We start from the raw sequence: 19,920 nt of genomic DNA on the forward strand, positions 1-19,920 counted from the left end.
GGGGGGGGGGGGCTGGACCTTTAATCAGTAGGCAGAGTGGAGCTGCAGTGCCTCCAACAAGGGGTGAAACAACAGCAGGGCCTAATGAACATTCACATGGTCTTTTAAAGACCTGTGAAACGTTCGGGTGTGTCTGTGTGTGTGCCCGGGATCTGTATCACCCCGGGCTGCCACACACGACGGGGGGGGCTGAAGCCCGGTGAGTCCAAATGGGTGTTGCGCGCCTGCAACCAGTAACCATCACACTCATACAAGTATGACAATTCAGGCCCCCAAAGCTATAAGAATGACCTGATCAGCATGTAATAGTCATTTTCAATCTACATTGAATTAATAATTAACTGTTGTTGTGGTCCTCTCTAAATTAGCATGAGGGCGCCACCTTGTGGCAGACCATCACAGACGCTAGCGTTCACAATTAAGTGCTGGTGCCAGGCACTGGAATCCACAGGCTCAAATTAAGCAGTGGTTTTCACCATTTTTGCAACTGAAGTTCCTCTGCGTGGGCGTTTGTGGGTGATGCCTGTGTGTTGCATGGTGTCAAGGCAGTCTTTGCACCAGGGTTGGGGCGCACTGGTCCCTACTCCTCCCTGCCCTGCAGTATCGAGTTTAGATGCCCGCTCATCGACTGCAACGACATCCTGCTCGAAGCTAGGCTGCACAGCTGCGGGCACTGGTGACACGCACACCCCCATTTAAAGAACCTGGAATCTGCCCAACAATATTATGGAGGGCACAGCTAGACACCGTTCGACTTCAAAAAGTAGATATTTTCAGTAAGCGCAGAAATAATGTTCTCAGAACCAGCCCTGCGCTCCGCAAATCAGTATTTAAAGGCTTATTTTACCCTCCGAACCTCTAGCTGAGACTGAAGCATAGTAGAAAGCCATATATTCACACTGTTGTATCCCACAGCGCACGGCGTAATGCTGTTGAATCCACCACTGCCCTAAGTAGGGCTGCATTATCCTAAAATGCAGTGTGTAGGGCTACAGTAGACCCAATGTAAGGCTGCCATATTATATAAGAACCAATATAAGGTTGTTATATCCTACTGAGCCCGGCATAAAGCTGTTGTATCCACCATAGCCCAGACGAAGGCTGTCTATCGCGGAAAGCTGAGTGTAAGCCTGCAGTATCATACTATACATGATATAAGGGTGTTATATCCTACAAGATCCAATGTAAGGCTACCATATTATACAGGACATGCTATAAGGTTGTTATATCCTACAGAGCCCGGTGTAACACTGTTGTATCCACCATATCTCAGAGTAAGGCTGTCTATTGTGGAAGGCTGAATGAAACCTGCAGTATCGTACTAGTCATGATGTAAGGTTGTTATATCTTCCCAGATCCAATGTGTGGTTGTTATATCTTCCCAGACCCAATGTGTGGTTGTTATATCTTCCCAGATCCAATGTGTGGTTGTTATATCTTCCCAGATCCAATGTGTGGTTGTTATATCTTCCCAGATCCAATGTGTGGTTGTTATATCTTCCCAGACCCAATGTGTGGTTGTTATATCTTCCCAGATCCAATGTGTGGTTGTTATATCTTCCCAGACCCAATGTGTGGTTGTTATATCTTCCCAGATCCAATGTGTGGTTGTTATATCTTCCCAGACCCAATGTGTGGTTGTTATATCTTCCCAGATCCAATGTGAGGTTGTTATATCTTCCCAGACCCAATGTGAGGTTGTTATATCTTCCCAGATCCAATGTGTGGTTGTTATATCTTCCCAGATCCAATGTGTGGTTGTTAATCTTACAGAGCTTGACATAACGCTGCCCTATCATTGAAAGTCTGGTGCAAGGCTGTCCTGTCATACAAGGCCCATTGTAAGGCTGCTGCTTTGCACAAAGCCTGATTTAAGGTTGTTTTGTCCTAAAAGCCAGATAAAAAGAGGCTCTATCCAACAAAGAGTGGTGTAAGGCTGCCATATCACAGAGGCCTCAACATAACGCTGCAGCATCATCCTCAGCAGGATGTAAGGTTGTTGTACCCTTCAAAGCCCGACATAACGATGGCTGCGTTAAGGGTGCTGTGTCGTAAACTGCTCGATGTACAAAACCCAATGTAAGGTGGTTATATCTTACAGAGCTTGACGTGACACTGTTGCATCCTACAAGGCCCAGTGTCATGTCTCAGGATCCTACAAGTTCTGCTGAAGCCAGGTACCGTCTGAAGAGGAGGCGGCAAACACTGTGGTAGGTGGCAGCATCTCCTGAGCCGCCACCACTCACTGTGGAGTGGTGTGGCTCACTGGTTAGAGGCAGCAGACCCGGGAGCAGAGAACAGCCCGGGACCAGGGTTCAATTCCCGACGCGGCAGGGTCGTGGGCCTAGGGTCAGCGGACTCGGCAATTCTCGCCTCGGTGCCTACTCTAACCAGGGATCACACTCGGCAACTCTGGGCATTAAGCTTGCCTCATCTCTACAACGGCCCCCCACAGACACCAGGGATGCCTGGTTTCACCTTGGAGATACCCAGAAGGGACACAGGGAAAGCCAGGACGGGTTCCCCAGCGGTCTTCAGCGCCGGGACGCTCACGGGCAGCTGTGCGCTTTACAAATCCAACACATTTACCTTACATTTACATTTACAGTACCAGATCCAAGGGAAGGAAGGAGAAGCCGTTCTCAAGATCACTCACTGGAACCACTTGTAATCTCTTGATTGTACCATCTCCAAAGCCATCCCTGAAGCTTCCTTCAGCTCTGCACCAGGGCTTGCTAAATAGCTCCTCCTCACCAGACTGGAAACAAGCCTTGAGCACCCATGGTCTGTGTGGCTCCAGGACCCGTATGTTAATGGGGCCCTGCGGGCTGTGCCCGCGCTGAATCACTCAGGTTGTTTCCATTTGTCTTTAATTTGCCCCCTCACTCAGTAGTTCACGTTTCCAATGGAAAACTGTTACAAGTCAAGTCAAGTCATTATACTTTTATTCGACACATGTATCATAAAAAGTACAAACATACAATACAAACATAATTATAAAAGCAGTTCATTATTTACAAAAATACATCTAAGAATTATGTGGAAAAATTGACTTGATGAGCATTTTTTAAAATCTTAGTCCTAATAATCCAGGCACATGATAAAAACTTTGCAACCCCACAGACAACAACCATGGAAGAGGTGTCAGAGCTAAGAATACGCAAAGCTAATTTATAATCTCTAATACCAAGATTCTTTAGCACTGGTTTCAACCATTTCTTCCTAGGTAGGATGTATGCCTTACAGGCAAAAAGAAAGTGGCCCAATGATTCCTTGGGATTTATACAACCTGGACACATTGTATCCTCTTCCCTCCTATTGTTCCATCTAGATGTAACAGTTTTGAGGGGCAATGTTCCATGTCTAAATTTAAGATATAAAGTCCTTTCTCGAGGGATCTGAATAAAATCCAAAAACAATTCCAATTTTTGGGTGCATTTATGGGACAAAAAAGTCTCAGTCAAATGTCCCCAATTTGGGTTCTGTAGCGCCTTGGCCTCTATCCAATCCCAATATAATTTTTTCACCACTTGTTTTGGTGGAGGTGATTGGGATACCCAAGCGTCGCTTAAACCCACGCTTATTACAAGATTTTTTAAAGCATTTAGCCACTTTATTTTGCCTGCAGTATTTAATTTTAGCATTTCATCTAACACTAGGGCATAATTACCTAATTCGGGGGTCCTCCTCAAACGGACCCAATATAAAAGGGGACGGAGCTGAAGGAAGTCCCGAATAGACTTTCTGCCTAGGTCTAAGAATAAAGGTTTGAGTGGGGTAGAGGATGGAAGCGACACCAAGTCCCTCATAAACTTATTCTCTGATCGGACGTGGTCGTTGGTATTCTCGTTGCCCCACAGTTCCGAGCCATAAACAGCTGCGGCAATTGCTTTCCCCTCATAAACTGATAAGGCAGGTGCAACTGGCCTACTTACAGAGAGACGTTGGTTTTTTAAAATAGTGCCGGAAACCCTTTTAAGATTTAAAACCATTTTACATATATGGGGTTCCCATTTCAAATGATTATTAATCCTAACACCCAGGTAATCAAACTCATCGACCACCTCTAAAGGAGATCCATTCAAGAACAAATGGATATTCCTGTATTTCTTCTTGGCGGTCATAACCATTAGTTTAGTTTTAGTTGTGTTTATTGTAAGTCCCCGTTCCTGACAAAAAACACTAAACTGATCAAGAAGGGTTTGAAGGCCTGTGGGGGTTTTAGATAAGAGAAGGGTGTCATCGGCAAAGAGGAGGGATGGCGTTTTCTCCCCGGCCACAATGGGGGCGTCGGCCGCTGTCTCATTCAGATGTTTCACCACCCCATTTATAAAAAGGGAGAATAAAGTAGGGGCCATCACACATCCCTGCCGCACCCCTCTATTAACAGGTATACTCTTAGTGAGTTGTCCCTGTGCCCCCCATCGTATCTTCGCATAAGTGCCCTCATGGAGTTTAATGATAAGATTTAGCAGATAGGAAGGGAACCCCATATCCCGTAGAACACTCCAAAGTTTAGCACGGGGTATTACGTCAAAAGCAGTTTTAAGGTCAATAAAAGCCAGGTAAAGGCTCCCTCTGGCTATTGACACTGTTTTCCAAAAAACTGCACAAAATCTGAAAACTTGATCAATGGCCCCAACATTGCTTCTGAATCCAGCTTGGAAGTGGGACAAAATATTTTCTTCCATAAGCCAGCCCTCAATCCTATTTACAATTACCCTACCAACTACTTTTTGAATAACATCAATTAAACTAATTGGTCTGTAGTTGGCAGGGTCCTCTCTTTCACCCTTTTTAAAAACAGTAACAACTTCAGCACCCTTCCATGAATCCGGTACTTGCTGGCCTAACTGGATGAGGTTCAAAACATTTACAATAAAAACAGCCCAAACCAATGGATTAGACTTCAACAAATCACCCGGTATTCCATCCGGTCCAGGTGCCTTACCCGGTTTTATTTTAAGGATAGCCTCCTGTACCTCACGAGGCGAAAACAATACGTCTATAGAGTCCTCATACTGATGGGCCAAACAATTGGTACCTATTAAAGGGGATGCTGGCGCAGCTTCTAAGGAGCCTACGCCGTATAGATTCGAAAAGTGGGAATACCATTGGGACTCAGTTATATGGTTTGGGATAGGCTCAGCGCCTCGTCTATCGATGACGTTGATCAGTTTCCAAAAAACCATGGCATTTTTCCCAAGAGCCGCTTCTTTTAAAGCCTGCCAATGTTCCTCTTCCCAATCTTTTTTAGCTTTCCTAATACTAATGCGATAGTCATTTCTAGCTAGTCTAGCGGCTGGGGCATCCTTGTTTTTAATAGCTAGCGAGATTTCTTTTCTTTTCCCTCTACAGGAGGCAGTATACCAGGGGTTCCCCTTTTTTCCATGCATTTTAACTAGTGGAATCCCTTGTTTTTTTTTCGAAAAAAACATACTGATCTCCCCTATTAGGTCTTTATACTTAGTTGCCAGCACTGACCCCTGATGCTGAGATGAAATTTGATTCATTGGCACCAGGGCGGATGAAGCAGCCGAAACTAGAACCCTGATATTCTCTAGTGTCTCCTCATTACACCTAACCACATCCCATTTAATCCTACGATTACAGTTAGAAGGGACTAGGTCTTTAGTAATCAACTCATTTTGGACCTCCTCACCAATATTTTCTCCCCAGAACATACCCATGCAGAGGGGATTATGGTCGCTATCAATCCTCTGTCTGACCTCCATATCAACCAGATTGGCCCATGACCATACATCCAAAAGGATGTAGTCAATCCTAGACGGGCAGCCAATTCGATTGAAGGTCATGGCGCCCATGCGATCAGATGTAGTGCGGCCATTTAAGGCACATAGATCATATGCAGACACCAGGGCATTCAACTGAATGGCTCGAGCCGACCACTTCTTAATTGGGGCCAAAGATAAGGATGGAATTGACTGGTTTCCTAACTTGTTAAAAGAGCCCAAGAATTCATCCTCATCAAGAGGCTCAAATGTACAATTAAAATCACCTCCCACTAATACTGAGGATTTAGAGGGGAGGGCTGAAAGCCTGTTGTCTAACAGCTCCAATGTTGGAGACAGTTGTCCCCCTGGGAGCCCCCTGGCATAAACACAAAAAATTTCAAAAGCATTCCTGGCTGACTGCCTTTTAACAGTTATATGGAGAATATCCTTACAGGGGACATAATTAACAGTAGTCTTACAGTTCAAAGCTATCCTGATCCATATAATTAAGCCCCCCGATGGGCGCCCCCTCCCAGACTGCGTAGCAGGGACAAAGAATGTAGAATAGCCCTGTTTATGTTCTGGCTCTAAACACCACGTTTCCTGAAACATACAGATATGGAAATCTTCTACAAAATTATTCCATTCCGGATCGGGCAAGTTTTTCTTTAAGCCAGCTATGTTCCAGGACAAAATTTTAACAGGTGAGGAGTACCGCATAGATGTATCCAGGGCGGCCTGAGTATCAACACCCCCTGACAAGGGATCTGGAATAATACTATCCTGGACAGGGACTTCCTCTCTTTTAGCAACAATAGAATCACACTCTACGGGAGAAGGTACCCCACAGTCCCTGTCATCTTCAATACACTGGGATGGTGGTCAATCCACTTCTTCCAGCCCACTAAATCGATTATAACATGGGAATAAGGGGTAATTGAGTTGTGGGCCCCACCCTTCTCCATTGAACTGTCTTTCCCCCTTCCACTGGTGCCCCCTCCTCCTGTCGACTAAGTTCCATCCTTCCTCTACAGGCATTCCCCATTGTTGCAGATTCTGGTGTGTTCCACCTCTACCCATTCCTTTCCTAGCAGGCCTCATCCAACTCCATCTAGCATCCTCATAGCCATCTTGCATATAAAAAAAGGACAGGGGCTTGGCTGACACCACAGACTTGCTATCACAGGGAGGAGTAGAACAAATAAATTCTACCAGTCGTGGGTCCTCAAACGTGATAGCGACACAATCACCCTTTATACTTTTCTTCTTCCCACCTACCCATGGTGCCCGTTCTACCATAAGTATGTTCTTGTTTAGGTTGGGTGGTGGAGGGTAATTTTTGTCGAGCCAGTGGCATATTTTATTTTTAATCGCCCAAAAAGGCTCAGAGGTGGACATCGGCAGCTCAGGAATCCCTGTCAGAACAACCACATACGGACAAGCATCTGGTGGTAGATTGATGTTACGTCGCAGAGTGGTTTTTCTGGGCTGTGACTGGGGAATAATGGGAGCTGGGTTTTTAGGGATCTTTTTGCTAACTACATTTCTATTCGCTGCACTCGAACATGTAGCAGTGGAGGGTTTAATATTATTCACTGTGTTAGTTGCCGGTAAAGAGGAAGCTGGAGGGATAATTGTGGGAGCCGGTATGCTTCCCATAGTTTGATTGGAAACAACAATCCCAGTATTAGTAACAGGCGGTGAGACCACCGGAATAGGGGGGCCAGGGGTAGTCAGCCTAGGATCTTGTAACGCAAGAATAGTAGCTAATTGATGTTCTATATTAGAGAGCCTATTCTCCAGAGGCGAAAGCAGGGATTTTAATAAACTGGACATAGACTCCATTAAGGAGTCAAGCCCGTCTCCTGAATTAGTTGATGAATCATTGCTTCCGCTAGTATCCAGAATACTTGCCAGGCTGCTATCATGGGTTATATCGCCTGGAACCCCTAGGGATAATAAATGAGGGGTGGAATCTAAAGGGTCAGACTCAATATAATCAATGGGTGTCTGGAGAATCCCATCATTTACTGTCGCCGCACCTATATTGTCCCCCCCGGAATTAGAACCCATAGACCCTTGAAAAGTTATAGCGGAATTGTCTATAGGAAAATTGGTTGGGTTCACGACATTTGAAGTTGACATAATAGTGTCGGACCCAACCGTCATTGATGAATCAATAACATCATGATTAACTGTCACGGGAGCATGGGGAATATTAGGGGGTAGTGTAGTCATAGCGGGGGCGTTAGTAAGAGATAGTGATTGGCAATTAGCGGGAATAGTATCATTATCTGGATTCCCAGCAGAGGTAACAACAAGATTAGTCATACTTTGCGGCGGTGAATGTATCATTGCAATGTTGCCCAGTGAAGATCTTTTTGCGTGTGCAAGATCCAATGATACCCTCCTTTCCATTAAAGAAATGCCCTGGTCTATCAAAGAGTTTGTTCGGGAAATAAAATTATCTAAGGTACCAATTACTTTTTTAGTTTTAACGTTTCCAGCTCTCTGGCTCCTAGTTTTACGTGTGGACATCTCTAGCAGGATATATAAATAGGAAAAACAGAAAATACTAAAATAGCACAACAGATGTCCCAAGGATAACAGAGAACACAAGGCAAACAAATGGGCTACCCAGAGAAAAAATAACCCCAAATAACTTCAATCAGGAAATAACTGTAGCAATAAATACGAGGCTATAATACAAAGTACTAAATAGGGTGCGCCCAGACCAGGCACTGCAGGCCACGGAGGGCCACAGAGGGCCCGCCCTTTGCCCGGGCTTAGCCCCGGGCGCTCCCGCGCGCTCCCGCGCAGCGAGGTGCTTCCAAATTTATAGTCCCAAACCTATAGGGCGGGGTGGGGCGGGGCGGTCAGGGAGAGCGGGGCCAGGTGACTCGGCCGGAGACCCAGGGACTCCTGGGAAAGCGAGTCCCGGGTCGCGCTCGCAGCCCTGCCGCCTCACCGCCTCTCAGAACCCCACAGGAGCAGCTAGATACAGGAACCACCGCAGAGTCAGGCAGGTAAGCAGCGAAGCGGGACCCGCGGAGCGGGTACCGCGAGGCGTGGGTGAAAGAGCCTGGGATAAAACAGAAACGCCGTCTTCAGGTCAGGGTTCAGCACAGGAGCAGCTAGATACAGGAACCAGCCCTGCCGCCTCACCGCCTCTCAGAACCCCACAGGAGCAGCTAGATACAGGAACCACCGCAGTCTTCAGGTCAGGGTTCAGCACAGGAGCAGCTAGATACAGGAACCAGCCCTGCCGCCTCACCGCCTCTCAGAACCCCACAGGAGCAGCTAGATACAGGAACCACCGCAGAGTCAGACAGGTAAGCAGCGAAGCGGGACCCGCGGAGCGGGTACCGCGAGGCGTGGGTGAAAGAGCCTGGGATAAAACAGAAACGCCGTCTTCAGGTCAGGGTTCAGCAAAGGAGTGTTCCACAGGCAAAATTCCCTTCTCTCCTTTTCACCTGGGCAGCTGGGGCGGGGCGGTCAGGGAGAGCGGGACCAGGTGACTCGGCCGGAGACCCAGGGACTCCTGGGAAAGCGAGTCCCGGGTCGCGCTCGCAGCCCTGCCGCCTCACCGCCTCTCAGAACCCCACAGGAGCAGCTAGATACAGGAACCACCGCAGAGTCAGGCAGGTAAGCAGCGAAGCGGGACCCGCGGAGCGGGTACCGCGAGGCGTGGGTGAAAGAGCCTGGGATAAAACAGAAACGCCGTCTTCAGGTCAGGGTTCAGCACAGGAGCAGCTAGATACAGGAACCAGCCCTGCCGCCTCACCGCCTCTCAGAACCCCACAGGAGCAGCTAGATACAGGAACCACCGCAGTCTTCAGGTCAGGGTTCAGCACAGGAGCAGCTAGATACAGGAACCAGCCCTGCCGCCTCACCGCCTCTCAGAACCCCACAGGAGCAGCTAGATACAGGAACCACCGCAGAGTCAGGCAGGTAAGCAGCGAAGCGGGACCCGCGGAGCGGGTACCGCGAGGCGTGGGTGAAAGAGCCTGGGATAAAACAGAAACGCCGTCTTCAGGTCAGGGTTCAGCAAAGGAGTGTTCCACAGGCAAAATTCCCTTCTCTCCTTTTCACCTGGGCAGCTGGGGCGGGGCGGTCAGGGAGAGCGGGGCCAGGTGACTCGGCCGGAGACCCAGGGACTCCTGGGAAAGCGAGTCCCGGGTCGCGCTCGCAGCCCTGCCGCCTCACCGCCTCTCAGAACCCCACAGGAGCAGCTAGATACAGGAACCACCGCAGAGTCAGGCAGGTAAGCAGCGAAGCGGGACCCGCGGAGCGGGTACCGCGAGGCGTGGGTGAAAGAGCCTGGGATAAAACAGAAACGCCGTCTTCAGGTCAGGGTTCAGCAAAGGAGTGTTCCACAGGCAAAATTCCCTTCTCTCCTTTTCACCTGGGCAGCTGGGGCGGGGCGGTCAGGGAGAGCGGGGCCAGGTGACTCGGCCGGAGACCCAGGGACTCCTGGGAAAGCGAGTCCCGGGTCGCGCTCGCAGCCCTGCCGCCTCACCGCCTCTCAGAACCCCACAGGAGCAGCTAGATACAGGAACCACCGCAGAGTCAGGCAGGTAAGCAGCGAAGCGGGACCCGCGGAGCGGGTACCGCGAGGCGTGGGTGAAAGAGCCTGGGATAAAACAGAAACGCCGTCTTCAGGTCAGGGTTCAGCAAACTGTTACATTTGCCAAGTATTTCTTTGAAAGAGTATCCAAGTTTTTCTTTTGTGTGCTTTTCCAGTGGGAGCAGAGTAGGCAGGAGTAGTGGCTGCATTACTATGGAGATCCGGGGAGGGGTAGAGGGCTGATGTATAAAGCTCCTCGGGGGGTTTCTCTACTCCCGCCCCCCAAATCACCGCTCCAATCAAAGAGAAAAGAACCGCTGTGCACAACTGTTATCAGAGGGGGCTGCCCTCACTCTCATCCTGCGGGTGGTGTTCTTGTGCAGCACTGGCCCGCATCATGCCCTTCTTGGAGAGGTGTGGGCACCTGAGAAGCCATTCTTGGGAGTGTCCTGTGCCCTTGGCAGGACTGCCACAGTGTGGCGCTCTCCTCTCTGTACGATACGGAGGTAAACTCTTCCTCAGGAAGCACATTGCGTCGTCCATTTTGGATCCCGCCCTGTGGGCCAAGGCGCGCATGGACACACTGTGAAGAGGCGCACAGACTCGGTAACTGTGGTCTGCACTTACCTGCACCTGCTGCTTTCTTCCGGGCACACTAATAACCCTCAGTATGGGGGGACTGCAGGTGGGCTGTACCACTAATCCAACAGTGCAATCCCTCAGGCCCAGTTAATCAAACAAGATGAGCTGGCACCAGGGCAGCAGGTGGGCACACTGCCAGGCTGTAAGAACATCTACTACTCTCCCAGACAGGCGAGGCACCTGCACACAGTGAAACAATTTGTGTTAGTGCCTCTTTCCGTTCTGTCTCATCTCTGTCACTATTGCACCCCACGCCTGTCTGTGCCCCCCGGGCCTTGGAGCCATGCCTAAAATCCAATTTGTAATCCACTGTACGTGTTTATTAATACTGTTTTGTTTAATTTGGGGAGGAACATGGCGTTTTGTTTTTACTATTACAACATTCTGTGTTTCCCATACATGTCCATGGCGCGAGCTCGGAGTTTCCTCAAACTTACCCCCCTGTGGCGCACGTGGGGAGAGGATTTTAAGATCTCATATTCTGATATCGACGCAGAAAGTAGAAAAGCATTATAAACAGCTTTTCTTGAGAAACAACAGTTTTTCAGAAGTTGAAAACAGAAATATAAACCACAACTACTCGCGGACATCTGGTCTCATGTGAGAGGGGGGGACACAGGCCTCCCCCCTGCTGTTTGAGAAGATTTGTTGAGCTGAAAGCTGTTCCAGCCGAAGGTAATGTGATGGGAGAGTGTAAAACTGTCCAGAACAATTAGTTGGTAAGTGATTTAATGCACAGTTAGGGGTTTCTAAAAATATAAAATGTGTTAATAATTGCTACTATTGCTATAAATAAAGCAAAAACGATTAAATTAGCACAACCGATCCTAGAAGAAAGAGACACACCTTCTGGATACTGATTGGGTGAGCTGTGGGGTTGAGCACCTATTGAGAGACTGCATTAGGCGGTAGGCGTTGACGCGTCATGCGCATGAACACAGGGCTATCCGGGTCGCCATGTTGGATGGAGGCTCCAGCCCTGGTGCTGCTCTTGTTCTGCGGTACTTGGTAGGTTCCATTGGTGGGTGTGTTGCTTATTCCTGTCCCCAGTGGTGAATTCAGATGCTGGTGTCTTCCTGCATATCCACAAAAGGTTACTGTTAGCCTCTGCTGGCGTCGTGCCACTGTTTTTTGCGTTGTGCCACTGTTTTTTGCGTTGTGCCACTCTTTTTTGCGTTGTGCCACTGTTTTTTTTTGCTGTTGTTTTCCCTTCAACCAGCCTCCTTTGCTACCTTGCTTGTCTTCTCTTGTTTGTGGCTGTCTTCATTCTTCCTGTCACACTTTGTACCTAGCCTAGCTCATGTAGTTTCCATCTCTTCCTTGCACTCCTGGGCTTTGCCTTATTTTGGGAATTTTCTAGTAAAGTGCCAGCTTGTGACAGGCCGCCACTTCATGGCGCTGATGACAAACCCCTGCCCAAAAACCGCGACGGCGAGAGATTGCAGCGCTCAGATGGATCTCCATCCCTTGGATTTGGTTGGATCGAACAATAGTCAGAGGGACCATCTCTATCTTCGAGGGTGTGGCAAAGCAGCCTGGTGGCTCCGGAGTGGCCCGGGAAGGCCACTGACAGCTCCTTGGGGCTCCAGCCCTGAGGGTCTTCCTCCTTTATGTCTCTGTGTCTGTCTCCTAATTTAATGTCTACATTTGTTCTGCTCAAGCATTGCTGACACTTGTTTCTCCATCTTTGCCTTGTTTGAAAGCCTGAGACCCTTTTTGCTTCAGTATGGTTTCTTGTCCTGTATCCCTCAGGTTCCTTGGCGATTGTGAAGGGCCTGGACCGCGAGGAGCAGGACCAGTACAACCTGACCGTGGTAGCCACGGACCACGGTAATCCACGCAGGACCAGCACGCAGGCGCTCTCCATCCTCATCATCGATGTCAACGATGAGGCACCAGCCTTTGAGAAGAGCGACTACGAGGTCGTGGTCATGGAGAACCAGCCCGCCGGCACCACGGTGCTGGCGGTGGTGGCGACGGACAGGGATTCGGGTAAGCAGGGCGGACTCATGCTCGGAATCATTAAACTATTGTGGATTCATGCGCTCTCACTTCGGCTCAGAGTATCATTGGGCCTGATTTACAAAGGTAAACTTAGACCAAAAGTCCTGATGTGTTTCTGCTTCCTTCCATAGGCTCCAATGGTGCTGTGAGCTACAGCGCCCTCTCCGAGGACGGATTTAGGATTGATCCTGTCACCGGGGTGGTCACCACAACTCGCTCGTTGGACAGAGAGATGAGGGAGCACTATATCATCACAGGTACTGGCTTTGTGTGGGTGGGTGGTGGGTGCTAGCACGTAATGGATGCAAGGGGGGACTGTGTTGGAAGTCTGTACACCACGTGCACTCATGTCCCACACATGAGGCCGAGTGAGAGAGGGCTTGGAAATAACCGAGCCCTCGTGAGGCACACCCCATACACCTGACAGTAGATGTGTTATAATGCAAAACTACTTGGAGCAGATTTACTGTTGCCTTAAGTAATAGATATTGCAGATAAAATATTTAGGATTTAAAAAAATCCCACTAGACATAGTTAACATATGTAATTTTTGCTTAGCAAGTGAGTGAGTCTGTTTATGGGATATTCCGTCACTTGGCGGATGTGGTACTCTGTCACTCAGTGGATGGGATACTTCATCACTCGACGGATGGGGCACTCCGTCACTTGGCTGATGGGATACTCCGCCACGGTTGTGAGGAAACATCCAATCTGCCAAATTCTAAATCCGGACCTAAGTCATGAGGATACAATGAATGCAGGATGTCGGCTCCCTTTAGGCCTCAGCCAGAGATGCCGCTCTTTTAACGCACCCATAGAACCACCCAATGAATTGCCAAGGGATGGTAAGCTGCCTGATATGCGTAGTTCATCTGATGCCAGGAAATAAAGTTTGCACAAAAATGAATACATGTGTTCATTTAATTCCTTTAAGGAAAGTGCTTGGCAAGGAGCTTCTGGCTGTATCCTACTGGCTGGGATTAAACAAAAAACTCTGGACCCTTCCTGTGCCTTGGAAGAGACTAGTGCTGAACCTGCATTTAGACTAGCTATGACCCTGAGCAACATACTGCTGAGACTAGAGAGAGTGCTGACCCTACTGATGCTAGTACCCACAAGCCATGACTAAGTACTAGTGAGACTAGAGCCTACTGATGCTAGTACCCCCAAGCCTTGACAAAGTACTGCTGAGACAGGAGAGAGTGCTGAGCCTACTGATGTTAGTACCCCCAAGCCTTGACAAAGTACAGCTGAGACTAGGGAGGGTGCTGAGCCTACTGACGCTAGTATCCCCAAGCCATGATAAAGTACTGCTGAGACGTGAGAGGGTGCTGAGCCAACTGATGCTAGTACCCACAAGCCTTGACAAAGTACTGCTGAGGCTAGAGAGGGTGCTGAGCCTACTGACGCTGGTACCCCCCAAGCCTTGACAAACTACTGCTTAGACTAGAGAGGGTGCTGAGCCTACTGACGGCAGTACCCTCCAGCCTTGACAAACTACTGCTTAGACTAGAGAGGGTGCTGAGCCTACTGACGGCAGTACCCTCCAGCCTTGACAAACTACTGCTTAGACTAGAGAGGGTGCTGAGCCTACTGACGGCAGTACCCTCCAGCCTTGACAAACTACTGCTTAGACTAGAGAGGGTGCTGAGCCTACTGACGGCAGTACCCTCCAGCCTTGACAAAGTACTGCTGAGACGTGAGAGGGTGCTGAGCCAACTGATGCTAGTACCCACAAGCCTTGACAAAGTACTGCTGAGGCTAGAGAGGGTGCTGAGCCTACTGACGCTGGTACCCCCAAGCCTTGACAAAGTACTGCTGAGACAAGAGAGAGTGCTGAGCCTACTGATGTTAGTACCCCCAAGCCTTGACAAAGTACTGCTGAGACGTGAGAGGGTGCTGAGCCTACTGACGGCAGTACCCTCCAGCCTTGACAAAGTACTGCTTGGACTAGAGAGGGTGTTGAGAGTACGGTCGCTAGTACCCCAAGCCTTGACAAAGTACTCCTAAGACTAGAGAGGGTGCTGAGCTAGAGACAGTGCTGCTGAGTCTTGTCCAAGTACTACTACTTCTGTATAGAGAGTATCCCGGAACCTAGAGAGTGAACTGCTGAGACTACAGAAAGTACTATTGACCTAACACGCTACTGCTGAGACTACAGAAAGTACTATTGACCTAACACGCTACTGCTGAGACTACAGAAAGTACTATTGACCTAACACGCTACTGCTGAGACTAGAGAAAGTACTGCTGATTGGCTGTGCTCTTGTGAACCCTGAAAGGACTGAGTTTTGGCATTGCCAAGAGGGATGGTTAGAGAGGACTCGACTCCTGCCCTCATGGTCAGATCACCCTGTGCCCACTGACTGGGCCCACCTGCCCCCGCTCAGCTGCTCATGTTCTCCAACCATCAGTGAAAGGAATCACTAGTGTTCTAGTTGGGAACTGGTTCAGTCTCTTCGAGTCTCACAGGTTGATTGGTTTACTGAATGGCATCATTTGATAGTGGTGTCTAGGGGCAGAGCGCCTCTTATTATTCCGCTGTGTATACGTAGTCTTTTGTGTCTTCACATCTAACCACCTGGTTCCACTGCAGAACTGGTCATATGTCTGCCCGGGTATGTTTGTGACCCGGGCACATGGGTACTCTGGAAGGGCAGTATTGCAAGGTTGGGCAGCAGAGTGGTTGGTTATTCCATCGCACATTCTTCCTGTGCTGAAGTATGTACCTGGTCAACACCTGCTGACAAAGGTTGTTTCCATCTAACAGTCTCACATGTTTGCCTCTAGTGTATGCCAAGGACGGTGGAGTCCCGCCCCACATGGCCAAGGCTACGGTGAAGGTCACAGTGGGCGACGAGAACGACCACACCCCGGCATTTCAAGGAGATTCAGGCTACCTGGAGGTGCCAGAAAACCAGGGCCGGGTCGTGCTGCTGACGCTGAGGGCCACCGATTCTGATGCCGGCGAGAATGGACGCGTGGAGTACCACATCATCGGTGAGGAAAAGGATTTCACAGGGAGAAGGACCATTCTGTGTTACTGCACAAGGTCCATGCTGTGGAAGGAGCAGGGGAAAGGCCTATGCCTTGGAAGGGACAGGGAAAAGGTCTATGCTCTGGAAGGGTCAGGGGAAAAGGTCTATGCTCTGGAAGGGACAGGGAAAAGGTCTATGCTTTGGAAGGGACAGGGAAAAGGTCTATGCTCTGGAAGGGGCAGGGGAAAAGGTTTATGCTTTTGAAGGGACAGGGAAAAGGTCTATGCTCTGAAAGGGGAAGGGGAAAAGGTCTATGCTCTGTAAGGGACAGGGAAAAGGTCTATGCTCTGGAAGGGACAGGGAAAAGGTCTATGCTTTGGAAGGGACAGGGAAAAGCTCTATACTCTGGAAGGGACAGGGAAAAGGTCTATGCTCTGCAAGGGGCAGGGGAAAAGGTATAAGCTCTGGAAGGGGCAAGGGAAAAGGTCTGTGCTCTGGAAGGGCAGGGGAAAAGGTCTATGCTTTGGAAGGGACAGGAAAAAGGTCTATGCTCTGGAAGGGGGGAAGGGGCTATGCTCTGGAAGGGTCAGGGGAAAGGTCTATGCTCTGGAAGGGACAGGGAAAATATCCATACTCTGGAAGGGACAGGGAAAATGTCTATGCTCTGGAAGGGACAGAGGAAAAGCTCCCTGCTCTGGAGCAGGCTGGAGGAAAGGTCTATGCTCTGGATCGGGCAGGGGAAGAACTGAACTAAAGAGGTCTGGTGGTCCTTGCCTACCATCGAGTACAGTGCAATTCTTGTTCAGGTGTGGCACAAACTCAGTTCCCAAACCTAGCAGAGTCATCATTCTCTGTGGGGATATGTGCATAAAAACATAACTGGCTCAGAGGGGATGGATTTGGGTTTTAGAGGGGCATCAGCTGCCTTTGGACTGGTACATGCATGCCCACAACAGATTCTAATGTAAATCCAACCAAACAAGCAACCAGTTGGCAAAAAAATAGCAGCACAGTAGGTCATACGTTTTTTTTTCATCCAAAAACACGCTCTGAAGCCTAGAATGTATCAGGCCCACCTCATAATAAACGGGGACAAACATGCACTTGTGTTAGTACTGCAAACGGGTACAGATTTACTATGTGTTCCTATTCTCAAACACCGTCAGCAGTAGGCCTGGAAAACTGTGTCTGTCAAAGGTTCCATGGAAGTCCCCATATCTCATACACCCCCAAGTAGATTGGGGGTCTTTGTTCCCCTTCATACAGTGAAAGTTGTACTCCACCTAGTGCTACAGTAAATCCCAGTCCACTTCCAGAGTGGAAAGGGTCGGCAAGGAGTTTGTAAATGTCCATAAACTCTCAAGGCAAACCACGCCTTGATATACTCCCTTCCTCTTCGTTGTGTGGTTTTTACTACATTGTAATCGTATGCAGCGGCGGCATGCAATTACACAGTAGTAAATACATTTATGCATGCAAGGTATCTGTTTGTGGATACTTTATGAAGTGATTTTCAGCTATAAACATAAGATTATGGAATAGAATGGCTTCGTGAATCGGACCGAAATTGATCTGTCTGGTGGACTCATGGCCCCATTGTTGTGCTGCTCTGTGTTCCTCTGCCCTGGGAATACCCTAAATTTCAATATCTGGAAGGAAATGATTGTGATCTTCCTCCATTTTTATTTAACTGGTAATTGTTGGGGTGACATTGGAATGTGACAGTCTTTTTATACAAAATCATCTCATGAGTTTCCTATAGGTAAGTGGAATATTAGAAACTGTTTTGATGCTAATTTCCTAGAGGGCTCTAATCTAGATGACAAGTCACATAGGCATTTCTTGTCTTATAACTCATGTAAGACTTGTCCTGCAAGAATTCTCGCATAGAGCATTTGAACTCCTCCAACAGGGATTTGCATGTCATTCTCCTAGAAACCCATGGGAAACCACTAGGAATCATAATAAAAACTTTGCAAACAAAAAAGATTGCAGATAAGCACCTGCATTCACCGGTCAAGTAACTTTCTCTGTGTGATAGTGCACCTGCAGCGCTATCTTAGGTCTCCTATTCAGACCTCAAGAGACCTTCTTTCTAATTGACGTTATTTATTGAGTTAAGTAATAAGGTACATTTAATTAAGCGCTTAGTTTGTCAATAATGTTAGTTAATTCACCAGACTTAAAGGCTTTATATAGTGCTGTTGACAGACGACAAGGTCAATAATGCATTTTTAAGTTGCTTAATAGCTGTTCTGGTCAACATTTAAATGCAATTACTGTAGCGCTTGGTAGTACAATGACAATGACAATCAGGACACATTTAATTGCACAATATTTAAGAATTATAATCTTAACATATTTAACAATGTACAGATATTAAAGAATGGGCTTATTTGAACAGGACAGATGTATTCATATCTTTGTTTTGTTTTTTACAGCGGGAGATCCAAGTCATGACTTTATTCTGGACTCGGCGTTGGGTACCCTTGCGACAGCCAGGAATCTGGATCGCGAAGTCACAGCAGAGTACTCGCTCATGGTGGTCGCCAGAGACCAAGGGAGCCCGCAGCGTAGTGTGACTATCCCTCTCACCATCCGCATCCTGGACCTCAACGACAACAGTCCGGCTTTTTCTGAGGCCTCTTACACACTGGACGTGCCAGAGGACGTTCCGGTGGGGCACTCTGTCCTGCTGCTTTCAGCCGTGGACGAGGACGAAGGAACCAATGGGCAGATCTCTTACTTCCTCGGCAATGAGTCACTAGGGATGTTTCATATCGATCCTGAGACGGGTCTTATCACCACAGCACTGCCGCTGGACCGTGAGAAGCGGTCAGCATACAGCTTCCTGGCTAAAGCGGTGGATTCTGCCCCTTCCGATCCAAAGAGCGCTAGTGTTCGCATCACGGTAAATGTACGGGATGTGAATGACAACGCCCCCTTTTTCACCCAGAATCCTCTTTTCGTCAATGTGTCCCGAAGCACGCCTCTCAAGCAGGTGGTGGCCACTATGAAGGCAGAAGACAAAGATGCGGGTGCTAATGCCTCCATTTTATACCGTTTCTCCACGCTAGTGAATGGCTTCAGCATCAACTCCTACACGGGGGAGATTCAGGTGACGGAGCCGCTGGCGTCCAAGAACCAAAGGGAGCGAACCTTGTTTGTGGTGGCCACGGATCTTGGTTCACCAGCTCTCTCGACCACAGGGGTTGTGGTGATATATCTTCTGGAAGAGACCTACCGGGGAGTACGCTTTCCCCGCAGTACTAGAGAAGTGGCCTTACCGGAGAACGCCGCTCCAGGTAAGAAGAGCATGTAATTTCTCTTTTTTGTCGAAGCTACAAAGAGCTATAAGAGGGGAGCTGAAGGGATTGTTAGTCTAGCTGCTGGGACTAAAGGGGCAAGGATGGAGTCAGTTTGTTTGCCATGATAACAGATTGTGAATGTTAACAGGGTAACAACGCCAACCGTGGAGCCAAAGTCTCTGAATAAAGATGGTGGCAGTCTGTTATTGGGGATCAAGTGGGAGGAAACAGTCGCCCACTTCTGAATGTTGGATAACCGGATACTCAAAGTCAAGTAGTTAGGAGAACATTATCATTCCAAAACTTTAGTGAGGATTGGAGCAATGGGTTACTCTCTGGGGACAAGTGTGGCCAGAGGGTATTTGTTCGAGACCCAGAAAGGGCAGCGATAAAAGGGAAGCAATGGTATTTTGGCTCTGATGGATGAAGGTAAAAAGAGTCTGAGCACAGAGGAGAATTTTGTAGCAGCCCAGTTGCTGCTGGTCCAGTAAAATAAATATTCTACAATGCCTTTGGCTGCTTGTAGCCTTTCCTCTCTTCGATGATACGAACTAGCCACCGTACCGACAACAGTAAGTACCACTGATAGCAAGTACAAAGATCAGATGGCCTCGTGTTGGACGATTAGTGCAGATAGCATTGGAGAAATTATGCCCTGTATCCTGTGAAAAAGACTGTATTTGTGA

General features: G+C 48.5%; 1 protein-coding gene across 1 annotated transcript in view; it reads left to right on the top strand.

Moving 5' to 3' along the window:
* DCHS1 (dachsous cadherin-related 1) overlaps window positions 1–19,920 on the top strand; it is a 277,728-nt gene that overhangs the window by 229,899 nt on the left and 27,909 nt on the right. Inside the window, exons 10-13 of the mRNA XM_078658722.1 lie at window positions 12,697–12,936; window positions 13,080–13,205; window positions 15,739–15,948; window positions 18,368–19,231. Of these exons, the coding sequence (XP_078514848.1) occupies window positions 12,697–12,936; window positions 13,080–13,205; window positions 15,739–15,948; window positions 18,368–19,231 (1,440 nt within the window). The remainder of the gene's footprint in view (window positions 1–12,696; window positions 12,937–13,079; window positions 13,206–15,738; window positions 15,949–18,367; window positions 19,232–19,920) is intronic.

The sequence above is a fragment of the Lissotriton helveticus genome, chromosome 8 (genome assembly GCF_964261635.1).
Source record: "Lissotriton helveticus chromosome 8, aLisHel1.1, whole genome shotgun sequence".
Taxonomy (NCBI): domain Eukaryota; kingdom Metazoa; phylum Chordata; class Amphibia; order Caudata; family Salamandridae; genus Lissotriton; species Lissotriton helveticus.